General features: G+C 42.8%; 1 protein-coding gene across 1 annotated transcript; it reads right to left on the reverse strand.

Moving 5' to 3' along the window:
- Positions 1–2,354: 2,354 nt before the first annotated feature.
- Positions 2,355–27,820, reverse strand: LOC307171920 (trace amine-associated receptor 13c-like; the record flags this gene model as incomplete). Its single annotated transcript, XM_079893855.1, has 3 exons — positions 2,355–2,462; positions 15,837–16,686; positions 27,720–27,820. The coding sequence occupies 3 exons, from the start codon at positions 27,818–27,820 to the stop codon at positions 2,355–2,357; spliced, it is 1,059 nt and encodes a 352-aa protein (XP_079749981.1).

Raw genomic sequence — 27,820 nt, forward strand, 5'->3', positions numbered from 1 at the left:
AGGCTGCAGTGGGCTACCTCGCATCACCTGTGTGAGGCTCTCATGGACTCTGGAGCTGAGGGGAGTTTTATGGACCGCGACCTGGCGCATCGTCTTGGGGTACCCATAATTTCTATCACTCATCCCATCTATGTCAGCGCACTGGGTGGTCAACTCCTATTGTCTATCACTCACTCCACTGGACCGGTGAGTCTCATCACATCAGGTAATCACATCGAGGAGATTCTGTTCCTCCTCATTGACTCTGCCTTTGCCCCTTGTGGCTTTGGGACACCCCTGGCTCACTCTTCACAACCCCCACATAAACTGGCGTCAGAACTGTCATGTCTTGGAGTGAGAATTGTAATGCGTCTTGTTTGGTGTCTGCTTGTTCTTCTGTGTCTTGTTCTGTGTTGCAGGATGAGCAGGCAGATCTGTCTAACGTGCCCGGGGACTACCTCGACCTGAAGGAAGTGTTCAGTAAGTCTCGGGCCGCTTCTCTTCCTTTGCATCGTCCTTATGACTGTGCTATAGACTTATTGCCAGGTACGTCTCCGCCTAAGGGCAGATTATACTCGCTTTCCACTCCGGAGAGGGAGGCCATGGAGAAATATATTTCTGATTACCTTGCAGCCAAACTCATCCGCCCTTCCTCTTCTCCTGCAGGGGCAGGATTCTTCTTTGTGGGTAAGAAGGATGGTTCCCTGCGTCCTTGTATTGATTATCGAGGACTGAACAGCATCACGGTAAAGAATACTTATCCTTTGCCGCTGATGTCTTCAGCCTTCGAGAGACTGCAGGGCGCTTCCTTATTCACAAAGTTAGATCTACGTAACGCCTATCATTTGGTCCGCATCAGGAAGGGGGATAAGTGGAAAACCGCGTTTAATACCCCCAGGGGGCACTTTTAATACTTGGTCATGCCTTTCGGTCTTTCCAACTCCCCCGCGGTTTTCCAGGCACTCGTCAACGACGTGCTGAGAGACATGGTCGATCAGTTCATATATGTTTACCTGGATGGCATATTGATTTTTTCTCCGTCTCTCCAGGAACATGTTCAGCACGTTAGACGAGTGCTTCAGAGGCTGTTGGGGAATGGGCTTTATGTCAAGGCGGAGAAATGCGTTTTTCATGCTCAGTCTGTCCCCTTTTTAGGATACATCGTGTCGTCTGAGGGGGTGGGCATGGATCCCGACAAGATTCAGGCAGTGGTAAAGAGACAGCGGTTGCTGTCATAGACCACGTTTTTCGTATTCATGGCCTCCCGACAGACGTGGTCTCTGACAGGGGTCCCCAGTTCATATCCAAATTTTGGAGAGAGTTTTGTCGGTTTCTGGGGGCGAATGTCAGTCTTTCCTCTGAATTCCATCCCCAGAGCAACGGTCAGACGGAGAGGGCCAACCAAGATTTAGAACGAGGGTTGCGCTGTTTAGCATCACAGAATCCTTCCTCTTGGAGTCACCATATCTCATGGGTTGAGTATGCGCATAACTCATTACCAGTGTCGTCCACGGGCCTGTCTCCATTTGAGTGTAGTTTAGGGTACCAGCCACCAACTTTTCCTAGTCTGGAATCCGAAGTCGCGGTCCCCTCTGCTCACAAATTCGTCCAGAGGTGCAGAGACATCTGGAGAACGGCCAGGGAGACTCTTCTCCAGGTGGGTTTGCACACTAAGGTCCAGGCCGATCGCCACTGGTCGAGACCTCCCGTCTATGTCGCTGGTCAAAAAGTGTGGCTTTCATCTGCTGATATTCCTCTCCACTCCGTTTGTAGAAAGCTTGCTCCTAAATTCATTGGCCAGTTTACCGTCACCAAGATCCTTAGTCCGGTGACGGTCAGCCTCAAACTTCCTCCGGCGTACCGGAGAATTCACCCCGCTTTCCATGTGTCAATGATCAAGCCCTTTTTTCGTTCTACTATTAATCCGCCTGCCCCGGTTCCCCCACCGCCGCGAATCGTAGATGGGGAACCAGCTTATTCAGTTAGTCGTATTCTGGACTCAAGGCGGAGGGGATGTGGATTCCAGTACTTTGTGGACTAGGAGGGTTACGGTCCGGAGGAGAGGAGTTGGGTTCCTGCCCGGGACATATTGGATCATTTCCTTATCAATGCTTACAATCGCCAGGTAGGACCCTCTGGGAGCATCGAAAGACACTCCTAGGGGGTGGGGTAATGTCACGGTTCGCGGGTTTGCTTGTTCATTCTGTGTGTACTGCTCTGATCTGATTGCCTATCAGCGTCAGCTGCGCTGACGAGCGATCAGATCAGTCGCAGGTGTGTCTCGTTTATGAGTCTCGTTTATGTGTCTACGTTTATGTAGTGCTGTGTTTGTCAGGTTCAGTGTCAGATCGTTGTTTGCTGGTACTCTGTCTGCTTCATGTTCTGTGCAGTTCCTTGTCCAGTTTCTCACGGATATCCTGCGTCTCTCTGTCAGCCATTGTTCTACCTGTTGAGGATTCGTTCTTCGCTTCAGTCACCCTAGTCTGTCCAGGAATTGAGGTTCAGCTCACTGCAGTCCTGCGCTGCCAAGAACCTACTGCCGACCATAGTTTTCACCAGCTGTCCTGTTTATTCATATTGCTGTTTACAATAAACCCCATTTATTATTCGCAACTGGATCCTGTGATTTCGTGACCTGACACTATTGTACACTGTCCAGGACCAGAGCTGAGAACCATTGTCATTCAGTAGCGTAAATCTTTCATTTACTTCTTCCTGTGTTAGAATGAAGCAGAAAAAAATATATATTTTCAGAAAAGTAAACTAGCCCTAAAACCCTTTTATATATCACTTATTTCAATAGTTTACTCACCTTGAAAGGTTTCAATTAAATGGCAGAAGATAAACTGTTGTAGTCTGCTTCACATATTAACCCATTTGTCTAAAACAAAAGTATAACACATTTAGTACAACACATTTAAATAAAAGGCAAAAACGTAATAAGAAAAAAAATACTATAATTGGATGCTTCAGCTACTACTGTATTAATACAGTTGCATGCATATGCATGACTTCATATAACAACATTCATTATGAATATAGCCTACCACATTTCTGCCAAAATACCATAGTTGCAGTTTGTGTTACTACAATAAATCAAGGTAATCTTTGTATTGGAAAACATAACAAACTTTCTTTAACTAATCGTGAACTAATCGTTTATTTGTTGCACAATGTTTCTCATGTTTTCCGCTTCAATGTTGTTGGGAATATCTGCACTTTTTCATCTTTCTTTCATCTCGGAGATTTCAGCGCGCCGCTGGGCCGAGCTGATAAATGGTCCGTGCACTACGGTTCAAATGAGTAGAGCTCTATTGTTCCGTATTTAGTGACAATTGTAGTCGCACCTGTACAAAAAAAGTATGTTACCAGTATGGAGCACTTCTTCAGCTTTGACTGACCATCACTTAAGTCCCTTTATACCATGGTCTGGGTGAATACTCGATTCTGATTGGCTGCATGGTGTCCGTTATAAAGTGATAATGGTGAAAGGCGTCCCGTCAATTTGCCTGATGACAGTTCTAAATGATTGCGCTGGCTCAAACTCACTGATCAACTGATGCGGTCGGGTCGCTGTGGCCACGTTGCTTGGCAACGCCTGTATACGGGAGATATTAAATAGTGCGCTCGACTTAATAAATAAAAACCCTCACGATTTTTACTCTAAAACACATTAAAGTATTATTAATTGATTAAATATTTCTTTCTTTCGTAAGTACCCATGGTATAAGCGGGTTAATGCCCTTCGAGGTGTCCATTATCAGGTTTTAATGGACTTCGGCGGAGGCAACTGTCATCCATTAAAACCTGACAACGGACACCTCGTCGGGCATTAACCCTTACTTAATACATTTGCTATAACAAATACCGTAAAACAGTCATAATGCTAGATAGTGATTTCAGACTAGGCCTAACGTTACTTAGTTTATTGTAATAGGTAACTTACTGGTAGTACATCTCTAAACGGTTTCGCTAGTATAATGTTTTAATTAATTACTTTATTACTGCTAGCGAGCTAAAGGGGATAGCTAGGATTAATTTCCAATCGATCTCACTTCCCGGAGATCATTAAAACGGACTAAAGGGAACTTCGTTTAAAAAAAAAATATTTTATAGAATAGAATAGAATAGAATAGAATCGGGCATTTATATAGCGCTTTCATATGTACTACTGTACACCCAAAGCGCTTTACAATCATATCAGGGGATCTCTCCTCAACCACCACCAGTGTGCAGCATCCACTTGGATGATGCGACGGCAGCCACAGTACAACGGCGCCAGTGCGCTCACCACACACCAGATATAGGTGGAGAGAGGAGAGAGAGTGATAGGGCCAATTCAATGTAAGGGGATTATTAGGAGGCCATGATTGGTAAGGGCCAACGGGTGGAATGTGGCCAGGACACCGGGGTTACACCCCTACTCTTTACGAGAAATGCCATGGGATTTTTAATGACCACAGAGAGTCAGGACCTCGGTTTTACGTCTCATCCGAAGGACGGTGCTCTTTGACAGTATAGTGTCCCTGTCACTACACTGGGGCGTTAGGACCCACACAGACCACAGGGTGAGCACCCCCTGCTGGCCTCACTAACACCTCTTCCAGCAGCAACCTGGTTTTCTCAGGAGGTCTCCCATCCAGGTACTAACCAGGCTCAGCCCTGCTTAGCTTCAGTGGGCAACCAGTTTTGTGCTACAGGGTGATATGGCTGCTGACTAATTTTATAATTATATTCAACGTCTCAGTACACAATACTTAATGTTATATATATACATAAAAACGATATGACTTACCTTTCATAATCAGGATGCAGCAGCAGCTTCTGTGTTGACTGTCTGTCACTGGACCGTTAAAATTTGAACCGTCGCTGCGGAAACCGAAGGCTATTTAACCCAACAGTCAGGTTATTTCTAGAAATTTCCCAACAGTTTTATAAATGACCCAATATTTTTGGAAAATAACCCAACACATTGACCCAATATGTGCAGCCCATCGGTTGGGTTAAACAAATAACCCTATGTTTTTTACTATACACACCCAGGAAAGAATGTAAGTGCTTGCTGGGTGAAATGAATGTGCATGGCCTGCCAGCCCATTCACCCCTTGTTCTTTTATTTCCAATGGGTAATTGGAAAAGAAAAAAGGGGGGGTCGCAGGGAAGGGCTATGATTGTACAAACTATATCCCTTGAACCTAACCTTACACTGCAAAAACTCAAAATCTTGCCAAGTATATTTTTCTAATTTCTAGTCAAAATATCTCATCACACTTAATATAAGACAAAATCACGTTATTTATTAACGTATAAACAACTTTACCGATGTACACATTTGTACATATTCCTATTTAACTTATGCATATTAATATTGTGGCATTAATGTTTTGACTCTATTGCATTCAATTGTCTTATGAATTAAATTTTCAGCCGCATTTATTAATAGTTTAATGTTACTCATAAATAATAACATTTCGCTCTGTTCGTGCCCTCTGCTGCAAACTCGTTTTGGAGGATTAGCCTACATGGTGTTAACCCCCTGAGGTCGGCTATCGCGCCGGCGCGATAGGCTCGTTTTTTCCGTATGAGTGCAAAAAAAAAAAAAAAAAAAAAAAATTATTTTTATCTTATATGCTTGTGTTATACATCAATCGATCCTGTTTAGTGTGTATTTTTTTTGTGTATGCTCATAATAAAAACAAAGTGTTGTGCTTTTCGCCAAATAAAGAAAAATAAACATGATGCGAGTTCTGCCTACTCTCCGTCAGTGAAGTCAATTCTGAAACGCGTCCGAAAATGAACTGTAACTCAGCGAATACTCAGTCAAACAGGCATACAGTCACACAGGCATGAAGCTTGAATTCTCTTCTTTTAAATGAAGTAATTTGTATAAAAAACAAATATTCACAGTTTATGTAATATGTATGCAAAGAGAGAGGTCAGTCGTTCTCATCTCAGCTAATTAAGTTTTAATGTGCTCCGCCCACGGAGAGCGCGCGCTATTCAAACGCAAATGTGAGGCGATCCAAACAAACCTGTGAAACGCCCACATCAGCTGGATAACACACACCGCGAGTTCACTTTCAGACATATGTACTTTACGATGCTGTGAGGAATAATACTATCTTGATAATAATCCTGGAAAAATTTACCTCAGAAGTTCTGGAAGTATCATTTCGAGGAGCAAACGGATCCCGCTGAGGAATTAGGTCAGTTCTGTTTGCTTTGTTCTAATCGGAATGAATGAACGCAAAGATGCGTGCTGTTGTGGAGCTACTACAGCTGGCAAAAATACTGTTTAAATATGAATCGCGTTTCTATGAATGAATGAACGCACAGATACGCGCTGTTGTGGAGCTACTACAGCTGGCAAAAATACTGTTTAAATATGAATCACGTTTCTGTGTATGAATGAACGCACAGATGCGCGCTGTTGTGGAGCTACTACAGCTGGCAAAAATACTGTTTTAATATGAATCGCGAATACAAAGAAAGATTACACTGGAAATATTGTTACAATTTTAAATGTTGTTGTAATTGTATAACCTTAAAAAATAAAAAAAATAAAAAACATATATATATATATATATATATATATATATATATATATATATATATATATATTTATTTATATAAGGATAGATGTAAACAAAATCTTAAAAGGTCATTATAAGCCTTCTCTTTAAATAATTTTATTATGCTTTATTAGTGACACATTTGGGAAGAGAATATATTCCAAATCTGAAAATACAGTATGAGAACAATTAACTGCACAATTACTAGAAATGTTTACCTTGGATATTGTACAATTTGCAAGCAAAATTTGTGGAAAAAAACAACAAACCAGTTATATATTGTCCTTGCATTCTTGTGGCTCAGTCACACACCTGAATGAAAGGCTCATTACGTATGCAGCCTCATTATGCGGGCCCCATTGACTCCGCAGGTGTGAATCACGCCCACCCGCATATAGCCTTTCCAAACAAAAAGTGTTTTACAAGATTTAAATCAATGTATTGTGTTATGTGAATGATTAGGCAGGATGATTTTCACATAATTTTGAAGAAAAAATTCTAGGCAACGTCATCCATTAGTCAAAAGTCGTATTTACATATATTTAGAATGTGTTTTATGGCCTTATTTCAGAAACTTTAGTTTTTTGTTTTTGAAAAAACCATGCATAAACATTATTCTATCAAAAATACAAACATGTACATGCAAGTTGTTCACATATTATGGTAGCCCTGTTTGTGCTAAATAGAGTGAATTTACACCTTTGCCATTAATATGTTTATAAGCAACTGAAAAAAGCACAAATGTCAGGGCATGTCAGAACATCTCAAGGACCCCAAAAACCCCTCAGACCCCAGAGGGTTAAACAAGAATACACTTTAAAACCTTAAAAATACCTTCTTTAATCGTTTAACCATTTTGTAATATTTGGTTTATTTACCGTGAGACACAAAAGGCGTTTTCTCCTATAGACCCATACACTAAAACACAACATAAATTCACAAAATACTTTTAGTAATACTTTTAATTTTATTAGCTTGGTGTAATCCAAATCTTTAGAAACCATGCGTTGTTTGCAAGAAACAGATCCAAATTCAGCCCTTTATCCAGTGATCTTTATCATTTCTCTCAGCAGCGACTGTAAACATCAAATCCCGGCATCCCGCGCTCGTGGTGAATTCAAATTCAAAAATTGTGCCCGAAGCGTTATGACATGTTTTACGGCAGTGATATCAAACGCTCATTGGCTATCGCATGCTTCGTCACAGATTGCGACATGCCGTGTTTAAGTTGGTGTACTACATTTGAAATGGAGAAGCGCGCGCGCCTTCACAGAGCGAACAGCGAACCGAAACCAGATTAACATTTTCATGGATTAATAATTTAAATTCTGCTCTGTAACGTTACCTCATACACAACTATTATATACTGCCAGAGAGGACTGTGACACATCGTCATGTGAATGACTTTTGGTACCGGTTTTGACATGTTCTCACTAAATAAATTATTGTGATTAAACGTGTATGTCTGTTGTTTTTCTTTATAATTGTAGTTACGTAGTTTTAAGAAATGGTTAGGTTTAGGGGTAGGATTAGTGGCTCAAACTATCTTTTAATGCTAACGTTATATTGTTAATAAAACTGCCATTTCCCTACACACGTCCATTACTTTTTATCCATGGGTATGTTTAGGTGTGGGAGTAGGGTTAATGGACCTTACATTTATAATCTATAAAATGTTCTTATAATCTATAAAATGCTACTGTGTTTTCATATTGCAGTTCCATAAATACTCTGAGTCAAAATGTTGAGAAAAATAAAGCTGTTTCCCTTTTATGCAGTACTCTGGGACTTTTTGCTGTTTAAATAATAATAAAAAAAGGTTAAATGCAAACTATTTTTCACTTTTTCTGTCTAGTAAACAGTAGTTATAGTCTTGACTCTAGAAGGTAAAATCTAGAACAGTATTAGGCTACTTTTCTTGAGCTTACAATAAGGTAAATACACTTGAGATGATGACAGGATGGAAAATGATGGCTTATTATGGCAAAAGAGCACTGCCTAATACGAGTCAGGAATGATAACTTCAAGACATTTTGTCTCAAAATGCCAGTTTCCAATCTTATTTCAAGTTGGTGGTGACTTAAATCTAGAACAGTGTAACAATTATAGAACTAAAAATTAGTTAAATACACTTGAAACAAACTGACTATAAATGACTATAAAAAAATGCTACTTTTTAGGGGAAAATACTATTTTTGAGCATGACAAGCTTATTATGAGACACAAAACATCACAATACTAGTAAAATATAGCTAAAAATGAGTTCTCTTACGAGAGGTTCTCTCGTATTGCGTAAGTTGCTTACGCATCGGGAAAGTCTTCTTTCTTCGAGATCTGAAGCCAAAAATTATCCTTAATTTTGTATTTATTGTCAACGCAGTGCGGCAGCCGGCAGACCTAGGCAGGCTGTATAAGCGTGCTCATTGACTGCTCGGCGGCAACTGCTTAAGCCTATCAGTGAGTGCTCTGATACGCTGCCTCCAATGAGGGCGCTTCGCGCCCTCCACACCCTTCTAACCGTCAGAATGGGTGTGGCCAGCGTGTATATAACCAGCGCTCACAGGCTAAATATCTGATTTTCTTGTCTTCAGCGAAGCTCTTCTCATCGCTGGATCTTGAGAGCCGCCGCCGTTGAAACCAGCGACCAGCAAGCTTAGGACAGCGCCTGAGAAAGCCGGCCATCTTCGCCGCCTTCAGCCATCCGTGCCTGCTACGCTATCCGGCGACATATCCTTTACATTATTACTGTATTCTAAAAGAGCACGAGGCGTTTTTGTAAAACACGGCTCAGCAATGGAGACCGCCACCTCTTCTGCGCTCTCTGCCTGGGCCGCGGGCACGCCGCCACCACACTCTCTACGGGCGGCTGCCCCGAGTGCGAAGAGCTTTCAATGTCGACCCTGCGGGCTCGACTTGAAGCTTTCGACCAAGCTGTCGCTCTGCCTGTCCCTGCCGGGCCGCGCAATAAGAAGCGCCGCTCGCAGAGACCACCGGAGACTGTTGTGACTGAGGAGCTCGCCGGAACCTCTCCCTCGAGCTCTCTCTCGCCCTCTCCCTCCCGGCCGCTCAACCGCCGGTTCTCGCCCGCGCCGCGTCAGGAGATGAGGAGAATGTGATAGATACCCGTACTCTCCCTCTGTTCGAGCCGTGCAACTACGCCGCTCTCAAGGGATGGCAGAAGCGGACGGTCTCAGAGCGAGTTTCCTCTTCCTCTGTTCGAGCCACGCAAACTGCGCCGCTCACAAGGGATGGCAGGAGCGGACGGTCTTGGAGCTCTCTTTACGTTACAAGAAAGCTACTCCGTCCTCGCGCGTCACTCACCAGTGAAAGGGGAACAGAGTGTTTTCGTCCCGCCGTGGCCGGACTATAACCTCCATTTATCACACATTTCTCAGTCCCCTCTTAAGTTCAGGCGACTGGAATTGTTACTATCGCAGTATACGAGCCTGTTATAAATACACGCACGCCTGCAAGCAAACGGCGTCACAAGACATGATGACGCTAACCGAAAGCTAATGTATTCTCCCCTGTGGCTCAGTGGTGGAATCTTAGACTTTCACGCTAGAGACCCGGGTTCGATCCCGGCTCTCGCGGCAGATAAAATTTATGCTGTTCGCTTCTCCGAGCTCGCGGCCAGTTTTTCTTACATACAGAAAGCAAGCCCGCTCTCTCCCTTGTTGGGCCGCGCAGATTGCGCCGTTCACAAGGGATGACAAAGCGGACGGTCACGAGCAACGTTCAGCGCGCGCGCCTCACTCACCGGCGAAAAGAGAAGAGAGTGTGTTAGTCCCGCTGCAGCCGGACAACCGCCAATTCTCACACATTTCTCAGTCCCCTCTTAAGTTCAGGCGGCTGGAAATATTACTATTGCAGTAAACGAGCCTGTTTTAAATACACGCACGCCTGCAAACAAACGCCGACGCGACACATGAGGTCGCTTTTTATATGCTCGCGCTAACCAAAAGCTAATGTGTTTTCCCCTGTGGCTCAGTGGCAAAATCATACACTTTCGCGCGGGAGATCCGTGTTTGATCCCAGCTCTCGGGGCAGATAAAAATTTATGCTGCTTGCTTCTCCGAGCTCGCGGCCAGTTTTTCTTACTTACAGAAAGCGAACCCGCCTCTCGCACCACACCTACTCATGGTGCTCGAGTATTTATGAGCGTCTAAACACGAGAGAAGAAAAGACGGTTAAGTCCCGCAGCGCTGCGGCAGGACCACCGTCGAAGCTTCACGCTCTGTCAGTCCCCATTGCCACGGCTACTGCAGCTGTTTACCTCGCAGTCAACGAGCCGGTATATATACCCGCTTGCCTGCGCGCAACCGCCGTTCTCACGGCAACCCAGACAAATTTCAAAAGAGCATAATGTCTGGTTGCACGGCTGACGCCGTATGTGTTTCAAGTGCAGTGAATGTGCCCACGTTTCTGTGCTCACCCCTGTACACAAGCACTATACATCCCGTGTCTCTCACAGAGCCCACTCTCATAAAGCAGGCAAAAGCCGCTTTAGTGTTAAAAGTAGGTCACGTGTCCACTTCTCCGTGCCCACACCTACTTACTGCCCGCTCTGTCACACGGCCTCGCACGACCGGTCATGTTTTGAATGTAAGTCCTGTGCCCGCCCTCGAGCGCTCACACATACTCACGAACATTTTCGCCCCCGACGCCGCCATCGCACGTCGCGCCTCACACTATATGTTCCCCGTCCAAAGCCACCGGGACACTGTGTGTAAAACGGCCAGCTATCGCTGCGTGCGATCCGCCGTATCTAAGCACCAAGAGCGAGCGTGCCGTGCCCGCCCCTCCATTTCGAGCTCTCGAGCCCACGATGCGCGGCGATCGGAGCCCGGAGGCCAAAAGCGTGGGAAGCAATTCCAGGCGCATCAGAATGGGTGTTAAGCACAGTAAAAATGGGCTATACTCTGCAGTTCGCTCGCCGCCCTCCGCGCTTTCAGGCGCGTACCGAGACGAGAGTGAATGGAGAAGTAGCACATCTACTTCGAGCAGAAATAGCACACTTCTGTGCAAAGGGGCAATAGAACCGGTTCACCCTTCTATGAGTGAGTCAGGCTTTTTACAGAAATGCTCACAACCAGGCAGATCCTCTCGCAGATTCGCCCGAGGGACTGGTTCATCTCTCTCGATCTGAAAGACGCGTACATTCAGATCCAGATAATACCCCATCACAGGCCATTCTTGAGATTCGCCTTCGACGGTCAGGTATATCAATACACCGTCCTGCCGTTTGGCCTGTCTTTAGCACCCCGTACATTCACGAAGTGCATAGACACGGCTCTCGCTCCCCTGAGAGGGCAGGGAGTGCGAATTCTAAACTATCTGGACGATTGGCTGATTTTAGCACAGTCAGAGGCCGAACTCATCCGCCACAGAACAGTGCTTCTCAGCCACCTAGAAAGCCTGGGGCTTACGGTCAACTGGACCAAGAGCTCTCTAGTGCCCAGTCAATCAACCTCTTTTCTGGGTTTGGATCTGGACACTGTAGCGATGACGGCCCGCCTGTCGACACAGTGCGCGCGTTGCATTCCACGCCTGGCCGCATCCTTCCGGCCGGGCAGCACCGCACCTCTCAAAACATTTCAGAGGTTGCTGGGTTGTATGGCCTCAGCTGCAGCAGTGCTTCAGCTGGGTCTCTTACGAATGCGCCCGCCACAAGCTGGCTGAATGCCCGAGTGCCTCACAGAGCATGGGCTTCCGGCGGCATCCGAATCAGAGTGACTCAGAGCTGCGTTTCAGCACTGAAGCCCTGGTTAGCGGCCGACTGGTACCAGCGGGGAGTGACAATGGGAGCTATCTCACACCGCAAAGTTATCTCGACGGGCGCTTCCACCTCAGGTTGGGGCGCTCTTTTCGAGGGCAAACAGGTTTTGGCCTGTGGTCAGACCAGGAAAAATGCCTCCACATAAAGTGTTTGGAGATGATAGCAGTCGAGAACGCGTTTCTCCGGGAGCATTCCCCCGGGAGAATGGTCCCTGCACCCCCAGACAGTCCAGTTTCTCTGGCGCCTATTCGGCAGAGCGGAGATCGACCTCTTTGCGTCGAAAGACAATGCTCACTGCCCGAAATATTACTCGAAAAGCGAGGACGCGCTGTCCCAGACATGGCCCAGCCTCCCGCTGTATGCTTTTCCTCCGATCTCCCTGTTGCCACAGGTCATTTTGAGGATCAGAGAAACGCACCACTCAGTGCTTCTGATAGCCCCGCGCTGGGAGAACCAAACTTGGTACCCAGAGCTAGTGAGGCTGTCGCACTCATCCCCATGGCCGATCCCGGTGAGAAAGGATCTCCTCTCCCAAGCCGGTGGACCGATCTGGCATCCCCATCCAGAGCGTTCGTCTCTGCATGCATGGGTGATCAACGGATACCCGTTGACCTGTCAGAAGGGGTCGTGAACACGATCACACAGTCTAGAGCCCCCTCTACGAGACGGCTCTACGCGTCTAAATGGTCGGTGTTTTCCAAATGGTGCGCTACTAAAAACTTGGATCCACGCGCATGCGGGGTCCCGCGGGAGCTGTTGGAAAAGGGCAGGTCCCCTTCCACGCTCAAAGTATATGTGGAGGCTATTGCAGCGTTCGTGGAGACGACGCACGGCCGGGCAATAGGAAGGAATGAGCTCATTATCCGCTTCCTCAGAGGAGCTAGACGGATGAACCCCCCGCGGCCCCCCTCGGTTCCTTTTTGGGATCTGTCCTTTGAACCGCTCGAATCCGTGTATTTAAAGTACCTGTCGCTTAAAAACGTTTTTCTGATAGCTCTGTCTTCAGTTAAACGTGTGGGGGATTTGCACGCGCTAGCTGTTAGCCCTGTATGTCTTGAGTTCAGACCGAACGACTCGAAAGTCATTCTCAGACCGAGACACGGTTACATCCCCAAAGCGATTGGAACCCCTTTTAGGGCACAAGTCATTTCCCTTTCGGCTCTGCCAGCATCCGACAATGGGGACAGTGATAACCTCCTATGCCCTGTCCGGGCGCTGAGAGTTTACATCACGCGCTCCGCCGCTTTCAGGCGTTCAGAGCAGCTCTTTGTTTCCTTCGGCGGACGCACCAAGGGTCTCGCCGCCTCGAAGCAGAGCTTGTCCAGGTGGATAGTGGACGCGATAGCAGCAGCTTATGCCTCCAAACACCTGCAGTGCCCTCTGGGCATCAGAGCCCACTCCACTAGAGGCATGGCCTCGTCGTGGGCCTGGTCCAGCGGAATTTCTAATCACGGTATTTGTATGGCAGCGGGCTGGGCCTCCCCATCAACATTCGTGAGGTTTTATAACCTGGAAGTTTCCGCCTTACAGGCAAAATTAATGTCAGTATAAGTGACATGTATGCTCTGCCCAGTCTCTCATGTGCAGACTACGTTCACATGCTAACGATACTTCTGGTATATACTTAGGGTAAAGTGTTTTTATACTCAGACCGGCTGGGCTGCTCTGTTTCTCATTCCCCTCTACGCGCTGTTTTAATGGTGCTGGCCCGCGCTGCTGACCGCCCGTATTCCACTATGTAGCGCGGGGGTTTATTCTCTTCATGAAAGACCGACTATGTCGCTCTTTTCTTACCCTAATGAGTGCTTATGTACTGTGTGGCCTCGCTCTGCCGGCCTTACTGTTTTGCACTATTATATGCTTATAGACCGGCCGCGCCGCTCTATTTTATAGACTGAGTGAAGTGCTTTGTGCTGTGCTGGCCCGTCTCTCCGACCGGCCACATATTCCAGCAGTATGTTTTCCCCGGTCTCCCTGGGATTCATGGGCTGGATGCTCGGCGCACACGGCGTTGACAAAGGGTTCCCGATGCATAAGCAACTTACGCAATACGAGAGAACCTCTCGTAAGAGAACGTACTCGGTTACCAATGTAACCTCGGTTCTCTCTAGAAGAGGGAACGAGTATTGCGTAACCAGCCGTGTCGCGCCACGAGCTTTTGCGCTTCAGACTGCGAAAACCAGATATTTAGCCTGTGAGCGCTGGTTATATACACGCTGGCCACACCCATTCTGATGGTTAGAAGGGTGTGGAGGGCGCGAAGCCCCTCATTGGAGGCCGCGTATCAGAGCGCTCACTGATAGGCTTAAGCAGTTGCCGCCGAGCAGCCAATGAGCACGCTTATACAGCCTGCCTAGGTCTGCCGGCTGCCGCACTGCGTTGACAATGAATGTAAGCAACTTACGCAATACTCGTTCCCTCTTCTAGAGAGAACCGAGGTTACATTGGTAACCGAGTACGTTTTCCCAGCTAATTTCAAGATCACTCATATCTTGCAAGGCTTAAATATAATGTCTTATTTCAAGCCAAATATAATTCTTATTATAAGCCAAAATATCTTGTATTATTTTTTGTTTTGCTTATTTTTGGAGTGGCCTTTTTTCCAGTGTACCTCTAAACACAACCCTCACAGAAAACTTGATCCATTTTTACATTTTCAAAAAACATAATTTAGTATAATTTATAACATGTTTTCTTCATGGGGACCATAACAATTTTTTTCCACAAGGTCAGACATTTCTGATATTACTATCTTTGTGGGGACGTTTGGGTTTACCAGGACACACACACACACACACACACACACACACACACACACACACACACACAAACTGTGATTTCAAATCCAGGAACCATGTTTGAGAACTTTGAGAGCCTTGGTGGAAGAGTGGGGTAACATCTCACAGTAAGAAAAGGCCAGTCTGCTACAGTCTATGAGGATGATCTGTGGGACTTACAGCAACTCCTGGCTACACCTGATATGACTGCTTATTTTCATATTGTTCAGGGACTCATTGTTCCTTTCTTTTCATCAAATGTCTGCAGAACTTGTTTAGTTTATGTTTAAGTTGTTAAATCTGTTTACCAATATTTATACATTAAGACATTTTCTTGGAAAAAAAGCAGTTGAAAGTTTGACCGAGTTTAGTTCTGTATGACTGTCCCTTTTTTTCCATTATGTTTTTGATAACACAGATGCAACATGACTGATGAAAGTGATTAAGCATAAAGCACATAATATCTACATTTACCATTTATTCCAGTACATTGAGGATTTATGCTGCTTGCTCAGTTTAGCTAACTTGAGCTAATTTAATACAATTTATGAACTTTGTGTCGATTTATATCAATGTGTGTGGAAATAAGTTTAACTAATTTTTAAAATTGAACATCAAATGCAGAAAACATCCTCTCTGAAATAAGCTACATACTAAGATACATGTAGTGTAAATTACAAATATAAATCCTACAAAGATAATAATATCCTGTATGAGTGACAGCTTTACCAGTTTAATTACTGTCTTTTTAAACCAGGGATAAAATAAAGCATATATCAGTGGATTCAGACCTGAATTTGTGGACACAACCCATGCTAAAACATTTAAGATTGTGTAAGAGTGTACTGTCATAGAACAGATAAAGTATGGAACATAGCAAAGCATATAAACTATCACAATGATTCCTAATGTCAGAGCAGCTTTATTCTCAGATTTCCTCCTCAATGAACCTTCCGTTACACATTTACCACCCTTCATTAGAGAGTTTATAACTTTCACTTGCTGATGTACTACATAGAAAATCCTCAAATATAAAGATATGATAAGGGTACATGGAAAAATAAAAGACTTGAACAGATCAGTAACTATCCAGGCAAATCCTATCGTAAGAGAACACTCTCCATAACACATGTATGTTTTGTATAAATATCCATTAAAAAATACAACTGCAACATAATAAGTTGAAAAACAAACCCAGCTCAGACAGATGGTTATTAAAGTTTTAGCTGTGGTTATTTTCTGTGGGTACAGTAAAGGGTGACACACAGCCACATAACGATCAACAGCAATTAAAACTAAATTAGTGAAAGATGCTGAGAAGAGCAATCCATACATTATATTATACAGTTTACAGAAAGTGTCTCCAAAGTACCAACACGTCTTAATCTGTGTGGTGGACTCTACGGGTATCACAATAAGTCCAATAAGCATGTTGGCCACAGCCAGAGAGAGAATAATCAGGTTGGTTGGAGTGTGAAGCTTCTTGAAGTGAGAGATAGAGATGATCACCAGCAGGTTCAGAAACACAGTCCATGCTGACAGCAATGATACAGACACATACATAATAATGTATTCATGTCTAGAGAATTCAAAGCCCTTGATACATGATGAGTTGATGGCAGGAAAGCAGTAGGGCAATTCCACGCAAAAGTCATCCTTACCATGAAAAAATAAAGTTTTTACCTAAAGATCAAAACCCCTTTTAAGTTGTCCATTTAGGTCTGTAATATACTGTATTAATGTGCTGTATCAGAAATTTTAAGAAAATTGCCTTTTTTTTCACCACATATGAGGTGAGCAACAATGCTAAAATTTTCATTTCAACCAGCCATATTTCATACTTTCAAAAGAGGTATCAAAGACCCCCCTTTTAAAAACTTAATTTGAACATAAAGCATTTTGCTGAAAGATGGAGGCATGCCTGAGAAATAAATATACTAATTTGGTCATAACAGCACTGCCTGTTGAATTTATAAGGGCTTTAATAAAGAGGTCTCAACGCTTCAGTGCTCTGTCACGTCCGTAACGTTTTAAAGATTAAGTTTATATAATATAACAATTATAAATGCAAATAACTTGAAACTTTATATGCAAAGCTAAACTATGTTTATGCTTACTTGGATCGACATTTCATTCCACTACTTTGCTCTGAACAACCATAATAATGCGTTACAGACGTGACCGTTACGGACGCTTCACATCAAAACATATGCACTTGTGATCGGTTTCAGGCTTATCATATATTCAGTGCATATCCAATAATCGCAATAATATTTGTGCTTTGTTAGTTTTAATATGAAAAAATGTCTCAACTTTCAAATTCAGTCTATTTTATAACAAAATGTAAACAATAGAGGCCGCTCTTTAATACGGCGTGGTATATTTCTATATATAGCGCCTCAGTGCGCGGCGGATAAAGCACACATGAACGGATCTTCTCTTCCTCTGCCAGTTACAGGACGAAATATGAATATCAGAAGGTATTATATGATACAGTACAACTTAAAGAAGAGCATGTGTCTTATAGCCATAGAAATATGGGATCCTTCCTTCGGGATGTCGCGTTTTTCCCTCTTGGTTAAAACATGAATATTCATCATAATCCCGCGATCAAGCTGACAAAATAATAGTGATATTGCAATCATTTTGACTCACGACTTAAAAGTAGTTTAAAAGTAGACATTTCAGATGTCCTATAGATATATTTCTCAGGTATGTGAGGCAAGTAGCCTACATTATACGCAGAGTTTCGGTTCATTTATGAGGCGCGCTCCACTTCACGCGGCGGCGCCTCTGTGTCCTGATTAAATTGTCTGCTATAGCCTATTTGCTTCTTATTTAAAAAAATCCAGGCAATTTGTTGATGAAACATTGATTAAAATTAAGATACAATTTATACAAAACGAAATTCACATTAAAGAAAAGCTTTCTACAAAAAAAAAACTAAAGAATTGGTCAAAATCATGTCTGCCCACTGATATACTGTATCCGATATATTGCGCATCTAATGATCTTACTCATGCTGTTATCCTTTCATATAATCAACATATGAAATAAAAAATACAATTATTTTATTTAAACATTAATATGAGACTAAATGCCTACTCAAATGTAATGTTGGAGCGGGATTTGAGTGAACGCCGTCTTACCGGTGAGCATGTTGGGGGAGAGGTACGATTTTCGAACAAACATCGAATATTATTTTTGCTTATAATACCAATCCTTAATATTTGGTGTTTTAAATGCCTGTTTGAGGTCTCTGTGAACGTTTTAAAGCAGTATTTTAGTGCCGCTTTCAGAGCGGTCACGTCCATAACGGAGAACTGTCACGTCCGTAACATTGTTTTTTCCTCATAAATGTGAAAACGAAAAATAACATAAAATGAATATTTTATGTTCTGTGGAGAGCCAACCCTTCTTCATTCGGTGGGTACTATTACTTTTGGTTTGCGCAGTGTAATTCACAGAATTACTAAAAAATATTTTGGCAACAAAATGTTAGAGATTTTTTTTGTCACGTCCGTAACGCATGTGTATTTCCCTCATATTAAATATAAAACGCATGCGTAGACTGATATTTTTTTAATGTCTGGACTCCTTTATTAAGGGAGTATGGATATATAAACAGACGTTTACAATATATTGGTATTAAATGCATTTTCTGAGAATTTATATTTCAAGTTTTGACTGCAAATGTCACTCCATAACGCTGGAATTGCCCAGTATTGAGTCTCATGATCCTCTGTCTCATAGGCCATGAGTGAGTCTCCTCCTGTTAGGAGTTGGTTCTGCTCTCTTTCTTGTCATATAATTTATACAGTGTCTGGATCAGACGGCCCACCCATCTACTGCCCACTGATGATGTAACATTCAAATGTTTTTTTGTTTTTTTTACATTAGCTTTGAAATGCAATTAATTTCTTCAGTCCAGATTAGAATTCTCTTAACACTGGTCAAAAGTTAAGGCGCTTTTTTTTTTGTTTTTGTTTTTTGCATCATTTCTTCACTGTCTATTGTTTAGGATTTCCACATGAAAGCAAAGCACAGGTAAAACTGAACTGAAACAGGTGTGGTGGTTTTTGCTTTAACTCCTCTACTGTTATTGAGTTTTCTGAATGTTATTTGAGAGATGCGGGCAATGCCTCTATCACTGCACATGAACACCTCTTGAGCCCTGATGAGCTAATATCCTCTTTCAATGCTTCTTGCTCAGCTATCCTTGATATTGTGGCCCCTCTGAAACTTAAACGCCCTAATTTTAAATCCCAACCGTGGATGGCTGATTCCATTCGCCATCTCAGGCAGACTTCTCGAAGAGCGGAGCGTAAATGGAAAAAAGACCACCTCCAAGTCTCTTTAGAAATATTTAAAAATTCTCTGGCCAATTACCAAAGTCCAGCAAAAAAAGCCAGGGCTAAGCATTTTTCGGATAGTATCACTAGACCAGTGATCTCAAACTCAATTCCTGGAGGGCCACAGCTCTGCACAGTTTTGCTCCAACCCTAATCAAACACACCTGATCCAGCTAATCAAGGTCTTCAGGATTACTAGAAACTTCCTTGCAGGTGTGAGTTGGAGCTGGTTGGAGCTAAACTGTGCAGAGCTGTGGCCCTCCAGGAATTGAGTTTGAGATCACTGCTCTAGACATTCTCATCGCCCTAGAATTTTATTTAATACTATTAACTCAATAGTTATACCATGGGCTGTTTAAATACTCGATTCTGATTGGCTGGAAGGTGTGCAGTAAAACCGTTTAATGCACAGGTAGTTCCAGTCAGTTTGATTACAGTTCGAAATTAATCCGCTACATTGGTAACCATAGTAACACAGATACACTTGCAAGCAGAGTGAGAGACGCATATGAAAACGTTTAGGTAGGCTAAATGGATGATTTTTGAATATCGTTTAATTTGTATCAGTGTTGCCTGTCATTCATAAATAATTGTAATAAATCCATTAAAGAATCATTAAGTTAGCTATATGCTTAAGCAACGAGGGGACTGTAGCTGCTAGACTTTAAAGAAGAGATCGACGCACACAGGTAACTCGCGCACGCATCTCTCTCTCTCTCTGTTCCTTCTCCTTCAGTTCTCTGTCTCTCTCTTTTAATAATGAATTTAAATAAATGTGAATTCATTCAAATAAAAGCAATCCGATGGCTCTACTTTATTTAAAGCGGACGGAGTGCAAGAACTGACGAGCCTTAACTTAAGAAATAACCGTCATTTTTACACGTCTGTTAAAAAATTACACTGTAAACATCAGTTACAGCTTTAACTTATTTTTAACTTGGCAAATAACCAAGGTATAAGCGGGATAATCCACGGCTAGCCATGCATTAAAGAATTTTAATGCACTTCGTAGAGGCAACCACCCTCCGCTTCGCGTCGGGTGGTTCTTCGCCTCTACGTCGTGCATTAAAATCCTTTAATGCATGGCTAGCCGTGGATTATCCCTTACTTAACCCACAAGTCTATCCAGAAATTGAGGCATCCATTAATAATTGTGAAGAGTTTGTGAAGTTTTTTACTCTGAAAATTGATCACATCAGAGCACAGTTTGCTCATGTTGTTTCTGACACCATACCACTCCACCCTATAACTACAGCTACACTTGATCAATTTCAAGGAGTGTCCTACAATGAGCTATGTGACATTGTTAAACACATGAAAATATCAACAACCCCACATGATCCCATTCCACCACAGATCATCAAGGATGCCTTTGATGTTGTTGGTCCCTCTATTCTAGTTATCCTTAATTCTAGCCTTGCCTCCGACACTGTTCCCACATATCTTAAGCACGCAGTTGTCCAGCCCATGCTAAAGAAACATAATCTAGATGCAAAATGTCACAATAATTTCCGGCCCATATCCAAACTGCCATTTATTTCAAAAATCTTGGAGAAGGTGGTGTTAACGCAGCTGCTCTCATATCTGAATTCCACAGAGACACTTGAGCCATTTCAGTCCGGGTTCAGAACTCGCCATAGCACAGAGACAGCCCTGCTAAAGGTGACAAATGACCTCTTGCTCACCCTTGACTCAGGTAATAATGCCATCCTAGTCTAGTTGGATCTTAGTGCGGCATTTGACACTGTAGACCATGGTACACTACTAGAGCGTCTTGAACAGTGGGTTGGCATCAAGGGCACTGCTCTAAACTGGTTTCATTCTTATCTCCATTAAAGAACTTACTCAGTTAACATAGGCCAATATTATTCATCCCCTGCACCTGTGCTTCGTGGTGTCCCCCAGGGATCCATTTTGGGTCCAGTACTCTTCTGCCTCTACATGCTCCCCCTAGGAAAAATTATTAGAAAATGTAATATTGCTTTCCATTGTTATGCAGATGATTCCCAACTGTACATCCCACTAAAATCAAGCAACTCAATGCAACCTCTTTTAGACTGCTTAAAAGAAATCAAAATCATGATGAGTAATAATTTTCTATAGTTGAACGAGAACAAAATTGAAGTTATCATCTTTGGCCCCTCAAGATCCAAAACTGCCACCACCGTTGACCTTGGTCCCCTTGCACCGTACGTTAAAACTCACGCACGTAACTTAGGCGTTATTTTTGACTCAGAACTCAATTTGGAAAAACAAGTATCATCTGTAGTGAAATCCAGTTTTTATCAGTTGAGAATAATTTCCAAACTCAAGCCTGTCCTGTCATTCAAAGATTTGGAAAAAGTCATCCATGCCTTTATAACCTCCCGTTTAGACTATTGTAATTCTCTATACTTTGGTCTTCCTCTGACTCTAGTGGCACGGCTTCAGATGGTTCAAAACGCAGCGGCCAGACTGCTCACAAACACAAAAAAACGTGAACATATTACACCCATCCTAGCTTCCTTGCACTGGCTTCCTGTCCAGTCTAGGATACAATTTAAAATACTGCTAATGGTTTTTAAATCTCTACACGCACTGGCCCCAAGCTACTTAGCAAATACCATTCAGCCCCAAGCAGCTCCCAGAGCCCTCAGATCTTCCAGTCAGGGCCTGCTGTATGTCCCACGGTCCCGGCTTAAGCGAAAAGGTGACAGAGCCTTCTCTGTTGCTGGCCCTCAGCTGTGGAACCGATTACCACCTGACATCAGAAATGCCCCTCATATTGATATTTTTAAAGTTAGACTTAAAACCCACCTTTTTACATTGGCCTTTTAGGCATCTTAAATGTTTTTCCTGCTTAGTGTGTTTCAACCTGCCGTTTCTCTGTAAATGTTGTTTTAGCCTAAACTAAATTTATTTGTAAATGTATTTCTATTACATGTGTTTTTATTACCCTGTGGCCAATTCAATTATGTACAGCACTTTGGTCAGCGCAAGCTGTTTTAAATGTGCTTTAGAAATAAACTTTACTTACTTACTTACTTACCTCTCGACTGTCTTCCAGTGCCCTGCGTAAATCTGAGCTCCCTGTCGTGAGACTGGCACGGACGAAGGACTCCTACTTAACACAGGAATACCAAGGTACACTGGGAAGCATATCTCATTGGAAATATGCAATCATGCCCAGCCCGAAGGGGGGGACTTGGAATACACATATGACCCCGAAAGGGCTGCATACGGAGTAACACTGGGGTGTCCAGCCGCAGGTGGAATATTTCATCCCAGGGTGGCAAGGTGGCTTGCCAAGGGAAAGACACATGCTCAGAGAGGCTTACAGTGGAAATACACATTTGGGGGTCGCCCGGAGGGGAACCATGCACATGGAGGCACCTAGCCAAGCGCGAAAGCTGCCAGAGGCATAACTCTGGCGTTGACGTCAACAGTGCTGGAGGAGACTCAGGGCTTATGAGGCTCACCTGAGGAGAATATCGCATGTATCCTGTCCGTGGAGAGGAATGGCGAGCAAGCGAAGACACCTGAGCAGAATCTAGTACATGACGAGGCGAGTACATGAGAAGAAACTGGCTCTACTCGGAGATTGTAGAATCTCGCGAATGTGTTAGGTGTCGCCCAGCCTGCAGCTCTGCAGATGTCTGTTAGCGAGGCGCCATGCGCTAGAGCCCAAGAGGATGCCACACTCTGGGTGGAGTGGGCCGTCACACCAAGGGGGCACTGTCGACCTTGCTGCTGGTAAGCCAAAGCAATGGCGTCCACTATCCAGTGAGACAACCTTTGCTTGGAGAGAGCCTTTCCCTTCAGCTTCTTACCATAACAGACAAAGAGCTGGTCTGAGGTCCTGAAACACTGCGTTCTGTCAACGTAAGCACGAAGGGCGCGTACTGGACAGAGCAGTGCCAAGGCTGGGTCTGCCTCCTCCAAGGGCAGCGCTTGCAAGTTCACCACCAGATCTCGAAAGGGTGTGGTGGGAACCTTGGGCACATATCCGGAGAGTTAGCCGGTCCGAATTCCAGGCACGCTTCGTCAACCGAAATTGCCTGCAGGTCCCCTACCCTCTTGATGGAGGCCAATGCAACCAGGAGCGCTGTCTTCATTGACAGGAACTTAAGCTCCACTGATTGCAGAGGCTCAAAGGGAGCACTCTGCAGGGCAGTTAAAACCACTGAGAGGTCCCAAGAGGGTACGAGGGGAGGACGAGGAGGATTCAGTCTCCTCGCGTTACCTAGGCTACTTTCACATTTAAAAATCCCTCATAACTGCGCGTGCGATCTGCTTGCAGTCATTGAGATGGATGCTGAGGAGTTGAAGAAAAGAATAGCTAGAGGAGATTGTAAAGTTGTCGACAATACGTCATCAAAAGTCAAGTCCAGTGTGTGGGAGAAATTTGGAGTTATCAGAAGAAAACAATATTGTGAAAGGCTTTGCTGCATTTTTGTGTTGGATAGCCGCAAATGTGGAACTTCATCGCCGAGGAAGCACAGATAACTGTGGTAACCAAGCAGTTCTATCGAACAGTAGTTTTCAAATTTAACACTGTTGTTCAGTATGTGTGGTGTGCATGGCGTGTTTGAATCCAAAATTGTCAAATGTAAGCTAGACGAAATTGCGTGGCAGATATAGCCGCGTCTGTTAGGCTACTCAGTTTTGTGGTAACGTTAGACATGTTTTTCATGAACCGGCCTTTTTACAGCTTCGGCTGAAGTTGTCCTTGTGTTAATTGTCGTTATAACTTCTGTATGACCTGGCAATAAACATTTTTGTAAATGTGTCTATAATGTGATTGGCTAAACTGATTTAACCCCCTGAGGTCGGCTATCGCGCCGGCGCGATAGGCTCGTTTTTTTCCGTATGAGTGCAAAAAAAAATAAAAAATAAAAAATTTAATTTTTATCTTATATGCTTGTGTTATACATCAATCGATCCTGTTTAGTGTGTATTTTTTTTGTGTATGCTCATAATAAAAACAAAGTGTTGTGCTTTTCGCCAAATAAAGAAAAATAAACATGATGCGAGTTCTGCCTACTCTCCGTCAGTGAAGTCAATTCTGAAACGCGTCCGAAAATTAACTGTAACTCAGCGAATACTCAGTCAAACAGGCATACAGTCACACAGGCATGAAGCTTGAATTCTCTTCTTTTAAATGAAGTAATTTTTATAAAAAACAAATATTCACAGTTTATGTAATATGTATGCAAAGAGAGAGATGTCAGTCGTTCTCATCTCAGCTAATTAAGTTTTAATGTGCTCCGCCCACGGAGAGCGCGCGCTATTCAAACGCAAATGTGAGGCGATCCAAACAAACCTGTGAAACGCCCACATCAGCTGGATAACACACACCGCGAGTTCACTTTCAGACTTATGTACTTTACGATGCTGTGAGGAATAATACTATCTTGATAATAATCCTGCAAAAATTTACCTCAGAAGTTCTGGAAGTATCATTTCGAGGAGCAAACGGATCCCGCTGAGGAATTAGGTCAGTTCAGTTTGCTTTGTTCTAATCGGAATGAATGAACGCAAAGATGTGTGCTGTTGTGGAGCTACTACAGCTGGCAAAAATACTGTTTAAATATGAATCGCGTTAAATTAAACTAAACTAACTAAACTAAACTAAACTAAACTGAAACCTTTTTATTACACATATGTTCAATTCAATAGCTTTTTTATTGTACAGTATAAAGATTATTTCACCATTTTTGATAATGTGTTCTGTATACTGGACAGTTATTGCCCACCTATTACAATTGCAATAGTTATTTTACAGGGTAAACTGGGAGGGTTATGGACAGCTCAAGCATTCTTGAGTTCCAATGGATGACATAACCCCTCTATTTCTGGACCCCATTCCTAATTCACAGAAATCATCTTAACCACACCAAGAGACCCCTCAGATGAGTTCCAGGAGCCGCTCAAAGGAAGAGTGATCTACAGTGGCTGATTACTGATTAAAGCAAAAACCACCACACCTGTGTTCAGTTCAGTTCCTCCTGTGCTTTGCTTTCATGTGGAAATCCTAAACAATACCAAGACAGTGAAGAAATGATGCAAAAAAACAAACAAAAAAACAAAACAAAAAAAGCCTTAACTTTTGACCAATGTAAGAGAATTCTAATCTGAAAAATAAAATGTGCTAACCCGACTGAATGATCTGAATCTCCTCTATTTATATTTATTCTTACAGAAGCTGTTTCGGTCGGGTAATTAAGTGAATAACGCGAAAATGTGCCAAATCGAAACTGCTAGGAGCAAAGGTTTAAGTGCAAATTAGACTGCAATAATAATTTAATAATTTTCACTCGCGGCTGTTGTTACATCTAGCAGCGCGTCTTAATAAGATACAGAATTATGTGAAGTTAAAAATACAAAGTAAGCAGAGAATCGAAGATGGGCTTACCTTGACTAAAATGTAGCACTGAAATAACAGGAGAACAGAGTATTCTAGAAAAACACACTTGCGCGCTCTTGCCGTGCCTCTTGTATTATGCTCGCTGGTCCTGACTGAATGATCTGAATCTCCTCTATTTATATTTATTCTTACAGATGCTGTTTCGGTCGGGTTATTAAGTGAATAACGCGAAAATGTGCCAAATCGAAACTGCTAGGAGCAAAGGTTTAAGTGCAAATTAGACTGCAATAATAATTTAATAATTTTCACTCGCGGCTGTTGTTACATCTAGCAGCGCGTCTAACTAAGATACAGAATTATGTGAAGTTAAAAATACAAAGTAAGCAGAGAATCGAAGATGGGCTTACCTTGACTAAAATGTAGCACTGAAATAACAGGAGAACAGAGTATTCTAGAAAAACACACTTGCGCGCTCTTGCCGTGCCTCTTGTATGATGCTCGCTGGTCCATTATTTTCATATTGTTCAGGGACTCATTGTTCCATTTCTTTTCATCAAATGTCTGTGGAACTTGTTTAGTTTATGTTTATGTTGTTGAATCTTTTTATGTTCATACCAATATTTATACATTAAGACATTTTCTGGGAAAAAAAGCAGTTGAAAGTTTGACCGAGTTTAGTTCTGTATGACTGTCCCTTTTTTTTGTCATTATGTTTTTGATAACACAGATGCAACATGACTGATGAAAGTGATTAAGCATAAAGCACATAATATCTACATTTACCATTTATTCCAGTACATTGAGGATTTATGCTGCTTGCTCAGTTTATTAAATGAGCTAATTTATTACAATTTATGAACATTGTGTCGATTTATATCAATGTGTGAGGAAAGAAGGTAAATTGCACATCAAATGCAGAAAACATCCTCTCTGAAATAAGCTACATAAGATACATGTAGTGTAAATTACAAATATAAATCCTACAAAGATAATCATATCCTGTATGACTGACAGCTTTACCAGTTTAATTACTATTAATGCTCTGTAAAAATATCAACCAGAGAGGATGCTGGCTGAAATATTTTCAGAGTTAAGATGTGTTTAACTGACTTTTTAAACCAGGGATAAAATAAAGCATAGATCAGTGGATTCAGACCTGAGTTTGTGTACAAGAACCATGTCAAAATATTTATGGATATAGAAAAGTTTACTGATACAGAACAGATATAGTATGGTATAAAGCAAAGCATATAAACTATCACAATGATTCCTAATGTCAGAGCAGCTTTACTCTCAGATTTCCTCCTCAATGAACCTTCCGTTACACATTTACCACCCTTCATCAGAGAGTTTATAACTTTCACTTGCTGATGTACTACATAGAAAATCCTCAAATATAAAGATATGATAAGGGTACATGGAAAACCAAAAGACATAACCGTATCAGTGACAAACCAGGCAAATCTTATCGTAAGAAAACACTCTCCATAACACAAATCAGAATATCCATTATTAAATGCAAAGATAATGGTATAAGTTAAAGAACAAAGCCAGCCCAGACAGATGCTTATTACAGTTTTAGTTATGGTTATTTTCTGTGGGTACTGTAAAGGGTGACACACAGCCACATAACGATCAACAGCAATTAAAATTAAATTACAGAGAGATCCTGAGAAAACCAATCCAACTATTATGATAAACAGTTTACAGAAAGTGTCTCCAAAGTACCAACACGTCTCAATCTGCCTAGAGCCATCTATGGTTAAAAGAAGTCCCATAAGCATGTCGGCCACAGCCAGAGAGAGAATAATCAGGTTTGTTGGAGTGTGAAGCTTCTTGAAGTGAGAGATGGAGATGATCACCAGCAGGTTCAGAAGCACAGTCCATGCTGACAGCAATGATACAAACACATACATGATATTGTATTCATGTCTAGAGCGTTTTCCCTTGATACATGATGAGTTGATGTCAGGAAAGCAGTAAAGAGTCTCATGATCCTCTGTCTCATAGGCCAT

This window comes from Squalius cephalus (genome assembly GCF_949319135.1).
Source record: "Squalius cephalus genome assembly, chromosome: 1".
NCBI lineage: Eukaryota > Metazoa > Chordata > Actinopteri > Cypriniformes > Leuciscidae > Squalius > Squalius cephalus.